At 40.0% G+C, this 17631-nt stretch overlaps 2 protein-coding genes across 18 annotated transcripts in view; one reads left to right on the top strand and one right to left on the bottom strand.

The window, feature by feature from the left end:
• PSPC1 (paraspeckle component 1) overlaps positions 1–2348 on the top strand; it is a 135554-nt gene extending 133206 nt beyond the window's left edge. For 9 of the 12 annotated variants that reach the window (XR_004966384.1, XR_004966376.1, XR_004966380.1 and 6 more), the window contains one exon: positions 1605–2347. The gene's annotated coding sequence lies outside the window, so the exon portion shown is untranslated. Of the gene's footprint in view, positions 1–1604 lie in introns of all 12 variants that reach the window. The other 3 variants (XR_004966385.1, XR_004966381.1, XR_004966383.1) reach the window with 1 other exon arrangement.
• Positions 1–17631, bottom strand: part of MPHOSPH8 (M-phase phosphoprotein 8) — a 62335-nt gene that overhangs the window by 15386 nt on the left and 29318 nt on the right. For 4 of the 6 annotated variants that reach the window (XM_036301721.1, XM_036301722.1, XM_036301720.1 and 1 more), the window contains exons 3-9: positions 16086–16928; positions 14483–14582; positions 10332–10589; positions 5459–5584; positions 5293–5381; positions 1656–1796; positions 735–821 (exon numbers count right to left, since the gene is read on the bottom strand). In XM_036301721.1, coding sequence (XP_036157614.1) covers positions 735–821; positions 1656–1796; positions 5293–5381; positions 5459–5584; positions 10332–10589; positions 14483–14582; positions 16086–16928 — 1644 coding nt within the window. The remainder of the gene's footprint in view (positions 1–734; positions 822–1655; positions 1797–5292; positions 5382–5458; positions 5585–10331; positions 10590–14482; positions 14583–16085; positions 16929–17631) is intronic. The other 2 variants (XM_036301723.1, XM_036301724.1) reach the window with 2 other exon arrangements.

Raw genomic sequence — 17631 nt, 5'->3', positions numbered from 1 at the left:
CTTGTTTACTGACTCATGAAAGAAGGCTGAAAACAGACTGCAGACAAACGCCAATAGCTCATAAACTGTGTCTAAGGACAGGGCAGCAGCACAGCCTCCACTTGGGGAACTAAAACATTACTAGGTGTTAAAAACTACTGTATCCTAATAGCATTTTACGCCAGGAACCCAGAACTGCCCTAGGAAAAGACTAGAACATGCAGAACTTGCCCCCATAGATGCAAATGCAAAACCACTAACCATGGAGGGGTAGTACAGGAGTGCACGGGGGCAGCTTTAACAACCTTCCACTTAAAACTACCTGCAAACCACAATTCCTAATACACAATGGATGAAGTGATTAATTCACCTATAAAAACTAGATTATAGCCTCCACTTCTCCACTCCTTGGGCTCTGTGCATAGCCCACTCCACAGTTCCCATTTGCACAGTTCATCCCTGTTCACAGCCACAGTGAGGCCACCTGTCACAGTAACCCTAAGGCTGCCTGGGAGCCACAGGACTGAACCTTGTCTGGACTCTGATGTAATCCCTTAGCTCCACGCTTACTCCTCTCGCATTACTCATCACACTACATGTTAAGTGCTTCTCTGATGCTACTTTTCCCATTCATCTATCATGTGCAATCCAGAGATTATCTTGTTCCCCATCAAATCCCCAGGCCCTAGCTGTCGGAGACCCCAACATACACATCTGAGGCATGGAGGGGATGAGCAATCATGTGAGGCATTTACCTTCATTAAAGCGGTCTCACCACTGCTCTGCTGGACATTTACAAAAGCTCCTGCTTCCAAAAGAATAGCCACTGTAGTTAAAAAGTTCTATTAAAGAAAAGAAAACAAATTTAATTCTTCAAATTCTTATATTCAAAAGTAAGATATTTTTGGATGTTTTGAAACTTTTAACGACCAGGAAAAAGAGAATCTATCCCAAGAAGGTAGGTGAAATTTCCTGGTTCTTTACTATGCAGGGTCTTGTGAGAACCAGAGGTGCTGGGTGGGTTAAGTCCCCTGCCCAGCCACACTCTGTTTTGCCAGCGAGTTCAATCTGAGGGTTAACCATTGCCTTCTACATAAGACCCTCTGCATAGCAATCCTTTAGATCAGTGGTTCTCAACCTTCTGGCCCTTTAAATACAGTTCCTCATGTTGTGACCCAACCATAAAATTATTTTCATTGCTACTTCAAAACTGTAATGTTGCTACTGTTTTGAATCGTAATGTAAATATCTGATATGCAAGATGGTCTTAGGCGACCCCTGTGAAAGGGTCATTCGACCGCGAAAGGGATCGCGACCCACAGGTTGAGAACTGCTGCTTTAGATAGATAATATATGGGAACATTTTAATTATTTTCAATTGGAAATGATTTTTCAATCAAGACCCTATTGATTGAAACTAATTTTAGTACCTTAATCGGAGGTCCTGTTGAATATAAATCCCTTCCAACTAGATAATCATTTTGAAAATTCAACTGCAAAGTATTATTGTTGATTTAAAAGAAAGCATCCATTCATGATAAGTCATAGATAAACTGAAATATAAAATTAAGTTGACTGTATGACTGTTATATTTCACTACAGAAACAGATTTTGTCTTATTCCAGGAGCAGGAATTCCTGTACGACTATGAAATGGCTGCACTGTGAGTGACCAACCTTTTCAGCTGCATGAATGAGTGCGGTGGTCCCATTCTTCTGTCTGCCATTCACTTTGGCTCCCTTTCTGATGAGAAGCCTCAGTAGATCGTCCTGACCTCCAGCTGCAGCAAGCATCACCAGTGTCATCCCACTTGAATCCTTCATTAGTTTTGTGTAAGGAAAAATGTCAATGTTTAATCATAAAAATTGTATAACTAAGTTCTTTTCATCTAGACTGTTTCAACGTGAAATTATTAAAGTACATTGATTTAAGCATCTACTTAATTTTTTTCACTAAAATATCTTAATAAAAAATAAAAAACTAATAACCTTTGGAATTTTATATATATAAATGTTACTATGGGAACCTTAATCAGAGTACACTGGATGTTCAAGGCCAATCTAAGCCAGGACATAGCAATCTTACTGTATGCAGTGAGCAGGTGTACCTTTCTGAGGCCCAAATATTGATGTCACTATTTGGCAAGAAGCCTCTTTTGTCTAAGTTGGTATAAAAATGTATTACTAACCAGGTGGTACAAGGCTGTTTTTATGTAAAGGCTGCTTTTATGTAGAGCTGGGCTGCTGTGTGTGCAATGGCTCCTATGTTTGCTTAGGTTGCTTTGTGCAGCTACTGCTTAGTAAGCTACTTTGAAGAACTGCTTTGTCTAATGGCTACTTGGTCTGCAATAAAGACTCTCTCTTATACGCCTTCGACTTCTCATGTCTTTTCTGTCTAATACTCGGCGTCCATGAAGGTCCAGTTCTTGGCAGAGAAGGACCTGTGCTCCCACAGTTAGCATAGTCAAGCAGGATCAAAGAGTAAGTATTCCAACAGTTATAAAATTTTACAACTTCGATGTATTATGTTCTAAAGGCACATCAATACTTTGCACAAATCTTGAAGCTATCTAGATGGCAAAGGTATTTATCTCAAATTTCAGGTCTAAAAGTTTCCTTGTGTTCTAGGCAAAACTCATACATTGATTATATTCATTTAGTTGGCCCAAAGATGTAAGGCTAGAAATGACCACTGGTCACCTAAGCCCAGTGTATTGAGGACACAATGAAATGAATGTTATCTGGGTTAAAAAACCATTGCTAACTGCTGGGAAGTAAGAGTTTAACTGCTCTAAGGATAAAAAAGATTCATAAGTAAGGAACAACACTGATATGAAAAAAGTGAGTAAAACAACTGCTTTGGATAAGATAAAATTACGTAAAGTTGGTGAATAATAAAAAGGTAAGTATTAGCTAAAATTATTTCCAATTGCTAGTTAAAACGAACACCAGATGAGAAAACCAAACCATTAATTACCATCTGATACAACCAAATTCCAAGAGTATGAATTAATTTGGTTATAATCTGAAAATTTTAGCAGAATTTGCCAGTATGAGTAATTTGAGGAAACACTAATGTAAGAAAAATTATTTCTAGCAATAGCACTTTCTCTAGATTTATAAAAATCTAACTTTAGAAAGTTCCCTGCATGCATCTCACAAAGACTGGGTGAGTTGGAGAGTAGGGGCCATAGCCAGGGTGGTGGGAGGAGGAGGAGAGGAGGAGGCAGTGGCAGCAAATAAATGGCTCTGAAGCAGGACCAGAGTCTGAATTTCAGGAGGGTTAGTGAGTGATGTGCTTTCATAGGCCTCCCTTTTTTTTTTTTTAAATCCTCACCCAAGGATATATTTAGGGAGGGAGGGAGGGAGAAAGAGGGGTGGAGGGAGAGAGCGAGAGAATGCTCGGAGTGAGGACTGAACCCACAACCTAGGTATGTGCTGTGACCAGGAATCGAACACTCCACTTTTTGGTGCAACCAACTGAACCACCCAGCCAGGGCAACAAAGCTGTTTTTGAATGCTGGCGGTTCTATTCCTTTGACACTACTCACTTTTATAATACGTTTCTGTTATATGACAAAGTGCTCTAATTCCTAATGCAAAAGGTTGAATTTAGTACCTATAACTGAAGATACTCATCCACTTATGGTTTTTTTTAAACTGGTGCTTAAAGAATCCAACCTTTGCAAATCTATATTGTTCCTTAGGCATTTTATCTTTGCTCAGATTGTTGAAAAGTGGTGGCTTGTTTTGTGACTAATGCATGTTTTACCTTGACAGATGCAATGCACTGTGTAGCTACAATTTTCTGGAAAAGTAAATCTTTTAGGAATTGTTATTCAAATCTTCAAAGAAAACATCTGCTAAAACCCAACATGCATCCCCGATACTTAAGCAGCTTAAAAAAAAAAAAAAGAGTATAGGAGGTAAACCACCAACAAGACAGAAATCAAACCTGATGCCATGACCCTGAGGGAAAATCCTACTCAGACCAAAAACAGAACAGATCACTTCTATCACCACTGTTGTTCAGATATCACCAATTTCACAAGACCAAAGAAAGAAATATTGAAAATAAGGGAAACAAAATAGTTATTTTTAGCAAGTGGTCAAACTATCTAGAAAGTAACTTTAAAATTACCACAGTAAGAGAATTTTCTAAAGTGGCTGGAGACACAAACACAAACAGAAATCAATAGCTTTATCACAGTTAGAAAACAAAATGTAGGAGAAAAAAGATCTCATAATCATAGCAAGATAATTACAAAACTATAACATATTTAGAAATTGATCTGAAATAAATAATAACTATGAAGAAAAAAATTGTTTTGCTTAAGGAATTAAAATAAAGAGCTGAATGTAGTTATGTTCCTAAATGGAAGACTGAAAATGTAATCATGTTAATTCTCAGCCAAATTGATCTATATATTTCATGCAATTTTAATCAAAACAATTTTTTGAAGTGTAACCTCAAATGATTAAAGATCCACAACTATAAGCAAGAAAATGAAAGAAGAAAATATATAAATCTTTTCTAAGCAAGACAAGACACCCAAAAGCCATAAAGGAAAAGATCAACAGATGTAACTACCTAAAAATATAAGCCCTCTACCCTGGCCTGGTGGCTAGGTTGGACCTTCGTCTTGGACACCATAAGCTGGTGGGTTCAATTCCTGATCAGGGCACATACCCAGGATGCCAGTTCAATTCCCATTCTGGGTGCGTGCTGGAGGCAACTGACCAATGTTTCTCTCTGTCTCGAAGAAAGACATTCTCAGGTGAGAAAATAAAAATAAACAGAAACCCTCCAAGCAATAAAAGATTAAAAAAACAAAAACAAAAAACCAACAAAGCTAAAAACCAGGAAAAAAGGGGTTAATATGCTTCCATATTTAAAAAAACACACAAAATATTCTCCCATTTTTTGGGGGGGGAGGCAACCAAATTTTTGGTGGCCTTGTTTCAACAAGGCTGAAAAAAAAAATTCATAAATCAGTATAAAACCCACGGCAACAATAGGAAGTCAGGCAGTTGCTGTTAATAGACAGCTCTCAATGAAACACAGTGACTTGAAACACCACCCCTAATAGCAGCAGAGGTTAAACCATTGACAAAATCAGAAGGATCATAGCTGAACCAAATGGTCACTTTAGGGGTGGGAATACAGGGACTAAAATTTTCTACATTCTGCTATTTTTGAATTTTATAAAATGAAAATGCAATACTTTTGTAGCTAAATAAAAAAGAAAACAATTATTTTAAAAGCTAATTTACATATTCCTTTCATGAGATTTTACAAAGATGTATTTACTACCTCTTGGTCCAGGTTATATTCTTCATTTGAATTAAGTGCAACCTTCACAGTAATATAATCCCCATTTTTCACAGCATCTCTCAATAAATCTAAAATGAAAGAAATGATATTAGGTTTCTGTATCTAGATTTATGAAAAGGATCCTCATAACTCCCACACTACTCACTGCTTGGAATGGCATCTGTTACAGAAAAGTTCTCATCTTCCCCATCAAGATGCTTTTGAAAATCTTCTAGTTTCATCCATTCCAGCTGCAGGTCCATGCCTAGACTCAAAATCTGCTGTCTGCCATCTGGAACACAGAAGGGCTTTAAAATACTTTTTTCTGTACTGACTTAACCAAAACTTTATATACACCTTTAACATATGTCATTATGTAACTGAGTCTTCAATGAAATTTCTGATTTTCTTTGGTGAGTAAACATAAACTACCCATATTTAGAAGTTACAGTGCTTCAAAAGCTTAAAGATAAATTGGTAAACTATTAATTATAAAATAGTAAAATATGAATTGTAAGTATAAGATTAAGTAGTTCAAAGGAAGAGAGAAACTAGAGTCAGTAAGAGGAACTGCTAACATTTCTTTCTTTGGCCATTCTTCTTGTACATTGCTTTCAATCATTGGAAATGTGTAAATCAGACATGTGTGTAAATAACAGTAAATGCCCTTTGATCCTTCCAGACTCGGATCACACTTTTCCTCCTGAAAGCCCTCTCTACTGAGTGTACTCCAGGCCCCACCACCACCATTAAGCAAATGCTGGTCTCAGTTGTCTGATCCCTGGACTCAGTGAGTCTTTTTTTTTTTTTTTTTTTTTTTTAATATATTTTATTGATTTTTTACAGAGAGGAAGGGAGAGAGATAGAGAGTTAGAAACATCGATCAGCTGCCTCCTGCACATCTCCTACTGGGGATGTGCCCACAACCCAGGTACATGCCCTAGACCGGAATCAAACCTGGGACCTTTCAGTCCGCAGGCCGACGCTCTATCCACTGAGCCAAACCGGTTTTGGTGTGAGTCTTAAGCATAACTCATTTGGGAGAAATTAAAAATGACTGAAAAGCACAAATAGTTAAAGGCTTTTACCTAAAACCAATTCCTCAAATGACACAGATATTATGCAGTTAACCTTACAAATAGTTAAAGGCTTTTACCTAAAACCAATTCCTCAAATGACACAGATATTATGCAGTTAACCTTGCCATAGAAATGGAATTTGTAAAAGCAATGCAAATACACTTCTCCCAAAGCTCTCAACTGGAACCAGCACTGAGCATGGAGACATGACAGCACAGCCTCGAGTGACACACTTAGATCTGTACACTAGCTCCCTGTTAGCTGTGTGACTTTAAGTTACAGAACTCACTATACCTCCCTCTCTGAATAGAAAAAGCAGCTAACACTCCATAAGGATTGTATAATTATTTCTGTGAATTAATGCATTTAGACTATAATGACCTGTGAGATCACCGTCGAGGAAAGCGAGCCACCTCCTCCCAAAACTCAGGGAAACCACAAACCACAGGAAGCACTGAGGAGGCCATACAAATGAAAGGCCATATAAATGGAGACAAGGCCATCTAATTTACAGGATTGTTAAGTAACAGAACACAGAGCTCCAAATCAAGAGCTCTCTTCCCCATGAATCTATCTGGTTTTTAAATCTGCAAGGACCTGATTCTGAGGTGTCTGAACATGCCCAGGTAAGTGCTGTTATCTCCTGCTATAGTTTTATACAGCGGCCTCAACAGAACATGGGGCGATTACTGCTGATGCCCGATACATGGTCTAGTTGGGCAACCTGTCCAGTGGGGTTACAGCTGTTATTCAACCCAACACAACACTGTCTGTATGGAAACAAAGAGGGCCTGCAGCAGCCAGTGGGCTGAACTCAGTAGCTTGGCTGATGATCAGTCAAGAGCCCTGGCCATTAATACTTTGCACTAATAGGTGGGCTACTCTAAAGGGGTTGACCCTACGGCTCAGGCAGTGTGAAGCCACAGGTGGATGATCATGAGTGAGCTTTTGTGGGGTCAGGACATGTGGAAAGACATTTGAGTCCACCTGCAAGAACCTAAGGCTCCTCACTTTTCCACATCCCAACACATGAGGCACTAACACCCGCTGGCAATCAGGAAAGTGAGGCCCTAACAGCTGACCCTTCAGTGGATGCAGCAGATAGGTACACAGGAGTGGCCACCACAACGCCTGGGTCGGATGGGAGTATCGCTCCAGAAATAGTGACTTGTTAATGCAGTGACAGTATTAAACAATTTATAGGGCAACTGCCACAGGAGTTGGGGGCCACACATTCATTGTATCAGCCCCTCCCTCCAAGTGGGGCAAACCAAAGCTATTCCCTGTTGCTATGCAAACCAGGCTGCCACTACTAGAGGATTAAAGAAGTTGAGAAGACAGTGATGGGGTCACGTTTTAGAGATCACAATGTGCTAGACTGGGCAGAAGAACATGACACTGACTGGAGGCCCATCCCCCTTATGACCTGCAGGCAATAGGGCTGGTAGAAAGGAATGAGTAGTAAAGCCACAGATTATGTTACTACCAGGTAAACCGCTATACCAAGGTGAGCTAAAGTACTATCCCAGGCTTTCATACAGTTGAATGATCAGCCAGTAGGGCCCATTGTCCATATGACAGACTAGAGACCCCTGTTGAGGTACCTAATGCCATAAAGCAGGGGTGGGGAACGCCTGCCTGGCCCCGGCCCACAAAATCATTTGGTCTGGCCCTGCCAAGGCATTAGGGGTGAGTTAATTAAATGTTTGACCAAATACAGCAGGCTAATTTTTCTAAGTTAATAATTTTGTATGGCTGGCAAATGATGTTATAAATATCCCAATAGCCCTTGACAGAAAAAAGGTTCCCCACTCATGCCATAAAGGAACATAAGTCACAAGAGACAGTCATTGCCCTGACTCGAATTGTGGACCAAAGTGCTGTGCTGCTAAGAACATGAAGCCCCCCTCACACCTGGGAGAAGCATCCATCATCTATAGGAATTTGCAATGAGATGTCCCACCGGGATGAGGGTGACTTGGCATCCCAGGTGAGGGGAACTACACTGGCACCCTGCTGTCCTGCCAGATGACCTGTGGAAAAGCACCTGGAAAGAAACATGCACCACAGAGAGGAGAGGAGCTGGGGGTCCCCAGTCTGGCATGTTCTACTCCCAGCAGTCCATTTCCTCACCCTGTGTGCTCCAGCTGACATGGATGGTACACATGTCCTGGTCAAGTTCCTAAAGTTGCTAACCCCCCTCTCCTCAAGGCCAGATTTGGTTTCCCATGGATGCCATCATTCAGCCACCATCTCTGTTCCCTCCATTGCCCTGGATGATGTTATGACACACAAGAAAGCCCCTACACTAAGCTCACCCAAGCCAACAAAGCCCATCTTCATTGAATACTGAAAAGTCCCTAAGAGAGAGCTGTCCTCTGAAGCAGGATGGCTTGGACATTACTACTGCGTCACAAGGAGGCAGACCTGTGCCACTGTCCAAACACATTGTGTTCACACCATTAGTCTGCTAATGTATCACATTGAGGACACAAGTGAATGCACTGAGTGATCTGACCCCTAGCCTAGCAGACTTAATAAATCAGTGGTTCTGATCTTGGGGCTTAAAGGAAAAATTATTACTTGCTTTGGGAATCATTGTCTTAACCTGTTATTGCTTGCATATGCCTGTACTGTGGCTGTGGTGTCTGTCTCCAATGCAACCAGAGAGAGGCCAAATGAGCCACTTCCATGCTGTGAAAACCCATGCTGACCCCTCAAGGGCACATTGCGGAAGAGGAGGCATGTGACATTGTAAGAGCCAGTCACAAGGGGTGGAGCGTTGGAAGAGGTCATTCAAAGGACATGACCATCGATTGAACATCATAGGCAACTGGAGGTTCCCTCAACCCTCCCATACCTAGAATGTATGTCCTCACCGCCGTTCTCCCACAGTGGGAGCCACTTCAGGGATGCAGCCTTGATAGCAGAAGGTATTGTGAGACCACCCGAACATCATTTAGGCCTCTCTATAAACTTTAAGACTTGGCAGGCAGTTTGGAGATCTACTTGCCTCACAGTCTCCCAAGATGAGCCTCGTATGTAAGTTCCCTTGCTTATTCTACTTGCCAACTACCAATATGGGGTGGCTGCCTTCCAGTTTCTCCCTGCCCTTTCTGTAAAGGGTGGTTCAGATGTCATCTGGGGATGTCCAAGGGTACAAACCAACATCTACTGTGTGTGTTCACTGCCTGGTATCCTAAATAGCAGAGCTGCTATTTGGCATCTGGCCTTGGGGCAAGCCATTTCCTCCTCTCCCTTGTCTATATATAGGTCCTAGCAATTGTCCCAATTTCCTATAAGCTAATGCATCTAAAAGCATGATTTACCTGATACCCAGGGCCTAACTGTTTTGTAGTACCAAGGCAACCCAGACTATCCACTCTGCCATATATTCTGTAACATTAATTCTCTTCAACTTTTTCAAGATTCAAATGATAGTTTTATCAGATTTATTCTGTCCTAGTTATAAGTACATATATATTGCACTCTTTCTGTTACCCTCACAGCCATGTGCCCAATATTCCACACATTGACCTCCCTCCTCAGCCAATCCCAACATCATCAGGAGAGCATTTACAAACATGCCATTTAGGAAGTGTCATTTGCTGCAGTTAAAAGGATAGAATATAAGTAAGTCTGCATTTGATAATTTTCTGAAAGAAATCTATTAGGTATACAATCAAGCTACTTAGCAAGAGTGATAAAGGCAGAATACCTGAAATTTGTACAATTTCAAAATGTGCTGGTCACATCATAGGGACGTATAAAATATTTGTGTGGTCAATTTAAAAACCACAGAATGGCCTAAGTTTTCAATATAAAAAGCTGTTTATTCAGGAAATTGAAACAAAATCGTCTATGCCTTTATTCTCTGATCTTGAGTTACAATGGGAAAAAATGAGGTGAGTGAAATCATACAGCCCTGAGAAAATATGCAAACTGACTGCAAACACTCACCAGAATTCTCGTCGGCTGGGCACATACCATCTAGAACATCCTGATCACCTTCTGCAGCTATACATGCCCATGTGTCAGTCTCATCTCTTGTATTTCTCCTTTCTTTAAGTACCTGATTGTTTTCCTTGGTTTTATGATCTTCTGCAAAATTACAATCCAGTGGTGTTTCTTCTCTTTTCTGATTATTCTCAGGAAAATCATTTTTTCCTTCTGGAGTTAATTTAAATAAATCAAATGCATTTCTGATTTCCTTAAATGCTAGTGAAAAAAATAAAAATGGTAATGAATAGGAACCACAATTTCTGTTGTAATCAAAAGAAAATCTGGGTTTGTGTTAAAGAAACAGGTATTTCCTTAATTTTTACTAATATCTACCTTGGTTCTAAAGCATCATTAGGTTTGTACTATCAAACCCATGAAGCTGTTTCAATTGGTCTTTCTATTGGCTGCTCAATGCTTAGAAAGGGTTTACATAGAAAGTGAATGGCTGTTTTCCACTGTTATGAACCATTCCCAGTTTTGACAAGACAGTCAGCCTCAAAATAACCCCAGTCATACCAGCAACTGTCCTGCTTACACATCTGCCTACAACTGTAACCTGAAGCTAACATTGTACACAATGATCTCTGGGGTGAGTGGGGAAATGGGAGGGTACCATGCCAGCACACTGACTGTGCATCTGGTAGAAATTCGCAGATGCATGTGAAACTTCCACACAACTTTTTTTAAAAACATATATTTTTATTAATTCCAGAGAGGAAGAGAGAGGGAGAGAGAGACAGAAATATCAATGATGAGAGTCATTGATCGGCTGCCTCCTGCATGCTCCACCCTGGGGATCAAGCCTGCAACCTGGGCATGTGCCTCGACTAGGAATCGAACCCTGACCTCCTGGTTCATAGGTCAATGCTCAACTATTGAGACACACCAGCTGGTTCAACTTTTAACAAAAAATAAAAGTGAAAAGAAGATTGGCAAAGCACTAGATCTGACATAATAACCAGAAAAGGGGCAGATACACGGAATAGGCTGGTCCAACACCCACCTGTGGCGGTTTAAAATCGGGAGGCATGGCCAGGGGAGGTATGGCCAGGGGAGGTATGGCCTTGACCTAGTAACTCAGTTGGTTAGAGCATTATCCCAATATGCCAAGGATGCAGGTTTGATTCCTGGTCAGGGCACATATAAGAATCAACCAATGACTGCATAAATAAGTGGGACAATAAAGCAATGTTTCTCTCTCTCTGAAAATAAATTAATAAAATAAAATTGGGCCCTGGCCAGTGTTGCTTGATGGTTAGAGTGTCAGCCTGCACATCGAAGGGTCACGGGTTTGATCCCCAGCCCTGGTCAGAACATGTGTGGGAGGCAGCCAATTTATTTGTCTCTCTCACATTGATATATGTCTCTCCCCCCACCCCCCCATCTCTGTCTCTCTCCCTTCCACTCTAAAAATCAATGGGGGGAAAAAAATCTAGGTGAGGATTAACAAAAAAATAAAAAAATAAATATAAGACAAGTCCCCATAACTTCTGGCTGGAAAAACCACCAGGGACTGTGGCTGAGGGAGATGAAGGGCTGCTAGAATCCCAGGCAATTCCTCTTAAAGGATCCATGCATGGACTTAGTCCAACTCACTCCCTTTAAGCTTCAGTGATGGGGTAGCAGCTTGAAAGGAAACAGGGACTTACGAGAAGGAACTGAATTTTCTGTCATGAGGGCAAGAGCAGGGGAGGGGGCAGCTTACTGCCCAAATGAAAAGTGCAGGCAGAAGCCTTATCTGAGTCTCCATTAACCTGGCTCACACTCTTTACCACACCCAGTTTGTGGACCCACCCAAGCCATTTCCAGTGGCTTTTCCTTACAAATGGCCTCTCTTGCCTTATGCTTCGAACTTACTGAAAACCTCTCAAACATGCAGCATCTGGCCCCTGCATATCCCACACCTCTTGCTAAGTGGCCTCAGGCCCAGCACTACCAACAGCCAACCTTGGTTCACAGCTTTGCCTCTCCTGGGTACCTCCAAGCCCAACATAAGTAGCAGCCATCTGCAGATCACTCTATAACTCCTTACCAGGCGGCTGACCTTGCACTTCCTGGGAGGTTCCACAGCCAGGGCATCCAGGGGACAGCTGCAAACCATACCAGATTGCAACCCTACCAACCCCAAAAGTGATACACTCAAGGGGCAGACTCATGGACATCAAAGCCCCACTGAAGCATGTATTGCTCCACAGGATCCACTCCTGCACAGCAGCTCCTCTGCTGTAGCTGCAGAAGGGTCTCACAGCTGATTGGCCTGGGAGTCCATCCCTCTCAGTGAGGCCAAAAGCAATCAACACTTAATACAACAGGACAGTGCACACAGCTCAGACAGGAGCACACCTGGAGTGCCCAGCTCTAGTGACTCAGGAAGGTGCGCCACAGGGCCCTACAGGACACCTACGACAAAAGGCTATTCTACCAAGTCCAGGAGACATAGCAGCTCTAATACATAGAAACAAACATATGCAGACACGAAAAAAATAAGTTCCAAATGAAAGAACAAGAGCAATCTCCAGATAAAGAACTAAATGAAATGGAAGCAAACAAACAACCAAATACAGAGTTCAAAACAATGGAACTTAGTGAGAACTTCAACAGCATGAAAAAGGACAAAGAAACCATAATAAAGAATCAGTCAGAAATGAATAGTACATTTACTAAAATGAAAAATAATTTACAAGGAATCAACAGTAGTGTAGATGATGATGAGAATCAAAGCAGCAATTTGGAATACAAGAAAGCAAACAACAACAAAACACTCAATCAGAACAGCAAAAAGAAAAAAGAATCCAAAAATATGAAGATAGTGTAAGGAGCTTCTGAGAAAACTTGGAAGCATGCAAACATTTGCATCACGGGAGTACCAGTAGGAAAAAAGAGAGAATAAGGAATTGAAAACCTATTTGAAAAAAGGACAGCCCTGGCTTGTGTGGCTAAGTGTTTAGAACTTCAGCCTATGCACCGAAGGGTTGCGGATTTGATTCCCAGTCAAGGGTAGGGGAATTAAGTTGCAGATTCAATCCCCAGCCCTGGTCAGGGCATGTGGAGGAGGCAACCAATTGATGTGTCTCTCTTGCACCAATGTTTCTCTCTCTCTCCCTCCTTCCCTGCCTCTCTCTCTCTTGCCCCCTCCCCACTTCCCTCCCTTCCACTCTCTGAATATCCTCTGGTGAGGATTAACAACAACAACAACAAAAAGATAGAAAATATCCCTAACCTGGTGAAGGAAATAGACACACAAGTTCAGGAAGTGCTGAGTCCCAAACAAGATGACCCAAGGAGGTCTAAACCAAGACACATCATAATTAAAATGTTAAAGACAAAGAAAGTGTCTTAAAAGCAGCAAGAGAAAAACTGTTGGTTATCTACAAGAGAGCTCCCATAAGACTGTCAGCTGATTTCTCAACAGAAACTTTGCAGGTCAGAAAGGAGGTTGCAAAAAATATTCAAAGGGATGAATAGCAAGGACTTACAACTAAGATTACCCAGTAAACCTCCCAGTTAGAATCGAAGGACATATAAAGAGCTTTCCAGACAAGAAAAAGTAAAAGGAGCCCACCACCAAACCAGCATTACATGACATGTTAAAGGGTTTTAAGAAGAAAAAAGATTAAAAAAATGAACAATAAAACGGCAATAAATATGTACCTATCAACAGTTGAATCCAAGAAACAAAATAAGCAAACAAGCAGAACAAAACAGACTCACAGATACAGAGAAAATTTTGAAGGTTGCCAAGATGGGAGTGGGGGGTGGAGGAATGGGTGAAAAACGTGAAGGGATTAAAAGTACAAACTGGCTTTTATGAAACAATCTTGGGGATGGAAAGTATAGCATAAGGAATATAGTCAACAGCATTCTAATAACTATGTATGGTGTCAGATGGCTATGAGATTTACTGAGATGACCACTTAGTAAGTTATATAATGTCTAATCACTGGGGTGTACACCTGAAACTAATATAATAATGTGTGTCAACTGTAACTGAAAAATAAACAAATGATTTTTTTTAGTTCTGTGACATGGAAGATTAGGAGAGTGTCTCACAGTAAATTTAATTCCTTGTATAAAATATGGAAATGGTAAATGGTAGTATTAACACTCACTGTTTAATCCCTTTGGCTCTTTGCGGCCTTTTTCTTCTTTGTCCAAATCATACCTTTTTTGATATTTTTCTTTGGATTCATTTTTTTTGGTCTCTTTCTCCTGAAAGAGAAACATGTAAGACCCAGAAGAGGAACATAGAAGAGCTCATACCACTTGACACTGACACCTCTGTGTGCCATAGAACCTGACCCTGATGATTAAATCTTGTTCATATAAACTGCTTCCCCAAGCGAGATTATCCCTCAACAATAATTCACAAAACGTCAAATTCAAAACCCAACACCAATGTCAAGTCTATGTTGAGTTTTTTTTACTATCAAAAATAAAGAAAATTAAAAAAAAATGGTACCCGCCCTAACCGGTTTGGCTCAGTGGATAGAGCATCGGCCTACAGACTCAAGGCTCCCAGGTTCAATTCCTGTCAAGGGCATGTACCTTGGTTGTGGGCACATCCCCAGTGGGGAGTTTGCAGGAGGCAGCTGATCGATGTTTCTCACTCTCTATCCCTCTCCCTTCCTCTCTGTAAAAAATCAATAAAATATATTTAAAAAAATGGTACCCTACAATCCTACTAACCAAACATGACTTTTTATTTCTGCCCATTCTTACCTTCTGGATGTTCTAATTTTGCAGATAACTTCGTTGTTTAAAATTCATTTTAAAAATTTACATTGCACAGATATTTTTACATCACTATGTTCATATGTATGTATGGTTTTCTTCACCATAAAATGTTGTACTTTTGATCTCATGATTAATATTTCTGTGGATATATAATAGCTCTCAAATTAATACAACATTTTCTTAACCATTTCTTCATAGACAGACAGACTGGTATTAGTTTTTGTGAAAATAACACTACTATATATTTGTCTACAAAACTCTTTCTCCCTTAAAAATAATTTCCTTAAGTCTACAAAACTGGGAATAATGAATGAAAAAAAATTCACCATTTTTATAGCCCTTGATATGTGAATACCTTCATAATGTGTAAAATAGTTTCATTTTGAAAACCCATAGGAAAATAACTTTTTAAATAAGGGGGCAAATTATTTAATATATTTTTGTAAGAAAAGACTTTTAATTGTTAGTGTACTCAGGGCACTATTAGGTGAGTAAAAAGTGGTATATTCTTAAGACAACAGGGGGAAATATGAAGTAGCATGCAAAAAGCTATAATGCTACTAGGCACACTAAACGCCCTAACAGGAGAAAAACTGTTCCTATAGTTCAGTGATGGCGAACCTATGACACGTGTGTCAGAGGTGACACGTGAACTCATTTTTTTTGGTTGATTTTTCTTTGTTAAATGGCATTTAAATATATAAAATAAATATCAAAAATATAAGTCTTTGTTTTACTATGGTTGCAAATATCAAAAACTTTCTATATGTGACACGGCACCAGAGTTAAGTTAGGGTTTTTCAAAATGCTGACACGCCGAGCTCAAAAGGTTCGTCATCACTGCTATAGTTCCACTGTTTCCTCATTATTAGTGAAACTTCCTGACCACTCAAAAGAGCGCTAGCTAGATGGCAATATTGCTTATCCTGTAAGATTTTAACACATAGTCCTTCAACCAAACCCTCCGGGAGTACTCACTTCTCCAGAGTCAGTGGACCGGAGGCCCCTCTCTTCCCCACCCACCCTTGAGCTCTTTTGTGTCTGGGCCAGTGAAGATGTCAGATTATCTGACTCAGTAGTACTTCTACTTTTGTCTTGATTCCTCTGCTTTTTATGTGCATTTTTCTTCTCTAAAGAAAGGTTCTTGTTTTCTAGCTTTTTGTTCTCTTTAAGTTCCTCAGCCTTTCTGGGTTTCTTTTTGTTTCTCCTTCCTCTGACATCAGCATCTTCATCAGCACTTCCGGGGCTGTCCAGGTGTTTATCTAGAACAGCATCTTGAGCTGCATCTAGCCCTGCTTTGTCTTTTCCGCTTTTAATCTTTAGTTTCTCTTCTCTGTTGTCAGACTGTAAATCTTCACTGTCCCCCTCCTGAAAGGGGAGATCATTAAGTAGATCTGATTCAGAGTCCAACTGAGATTCAACACATTTCTCTTTTCTCGTTTTTCTGTTTTCTTTGGAATCTTCTTTTATTTTAGTCTTTAAATCTCTTATTTCACCCTTTTTAACTTTCTTTAGTTCCTTAGTTTCTTTTATATCATCTTTTTTGGGCTTTTTGGATTCCTTTAATTCTTCTTTGGCTTCTGAAATTCTTTTCTTTGTCCTTAAATCAAAAAGTGAAATTTCAGAGTTCTCCAAGTCTGGTTTGGATTTCTCTTTTAGTTTCCCAGGCTTTGCTTTTTTCTTCTTCAGATCATCTGGACTTTTCTCTTCTCTCTGCTTTAATTTTTTCTTTTTCTTTTTTGGAGAAGTATCTTCTTTTGTCTCACTTTGCTGATCGCTATCAGAGTTTGCCTCAAATATGTCATTATTTAAAGATAGTCTCTATAAAATAGAAAATATTTAAATACTCATTAACATAGTAATTCAAAAGTTTTTGGAAAGTAGTACTAATTATATATGGTAGAAATGTCTTTTTTCTCCCCAGCAATTTCTCGACTCCTTATAATTATTTACCTAAACAGAAGTTGCTTAGTATTACTTATATCTCTGATTTAGCAAATAAGACTTGGTAGTGATGATGACCCTCAATTTAAGAAAATAGATAAACACAGAGGAACAAAACTGTTAGCACTGCTGAAGATCTGAAACTAAAGGTCAACCCTATGAACCAAGAGTTCAAGGTTCGATTCCCGGTCAGGCACATGCCCAGGTTGCAGGCTCGATACCCAGTGTGTGGTGTGCAGGAGGCAGCTGATCAATGATTCTCTCTCATCACTGATGTTTCTATCTCTCCCTCTCCCTTCTTCTCTGAAATCAATAAAGAAAAAATAATAATAAAACAACTTCAAAACAAAACAAAAAGTCTTATGTATGGTGATGGTACTGGTGGTGGTGGTGGTAGGGAATGGGGTTGTACATGATTTGAACCTCCAAATACTCCAAAAACACCAAGTAATTTGTACAGACTTTCTTGGTTGCTGAAAAAGTATTTACCAATCCAAACAAAATTTCGTTTTATTTTTTTAAGATTTTAGGTCCCAGAATAGTCATAAACTTGCTGTTAAACTTCACTGTTGCATATGGA

This window comes from Myotis myotis, unplaced genomic scaffold, assembly GCF_014108235.1.
Source record: "Myotis myotis isolate mMyoMyo1 unplaced genomic scaffold, mMyoMyo1.p scaffold_m19_p_3, whole genome shotgun sequence".
Taxonomy (NCBI): domain Eukaryota; kingdom Metazoa; phylum Chordata; class Mammalia; order Chiroptera; family Vespertilionidae; genus Myotis; species Myotis myotis.
Note: the sequence above shows the minus strand (reverse complement) of the source record. Positions and strands in the feature narration are given on the sequence as shown.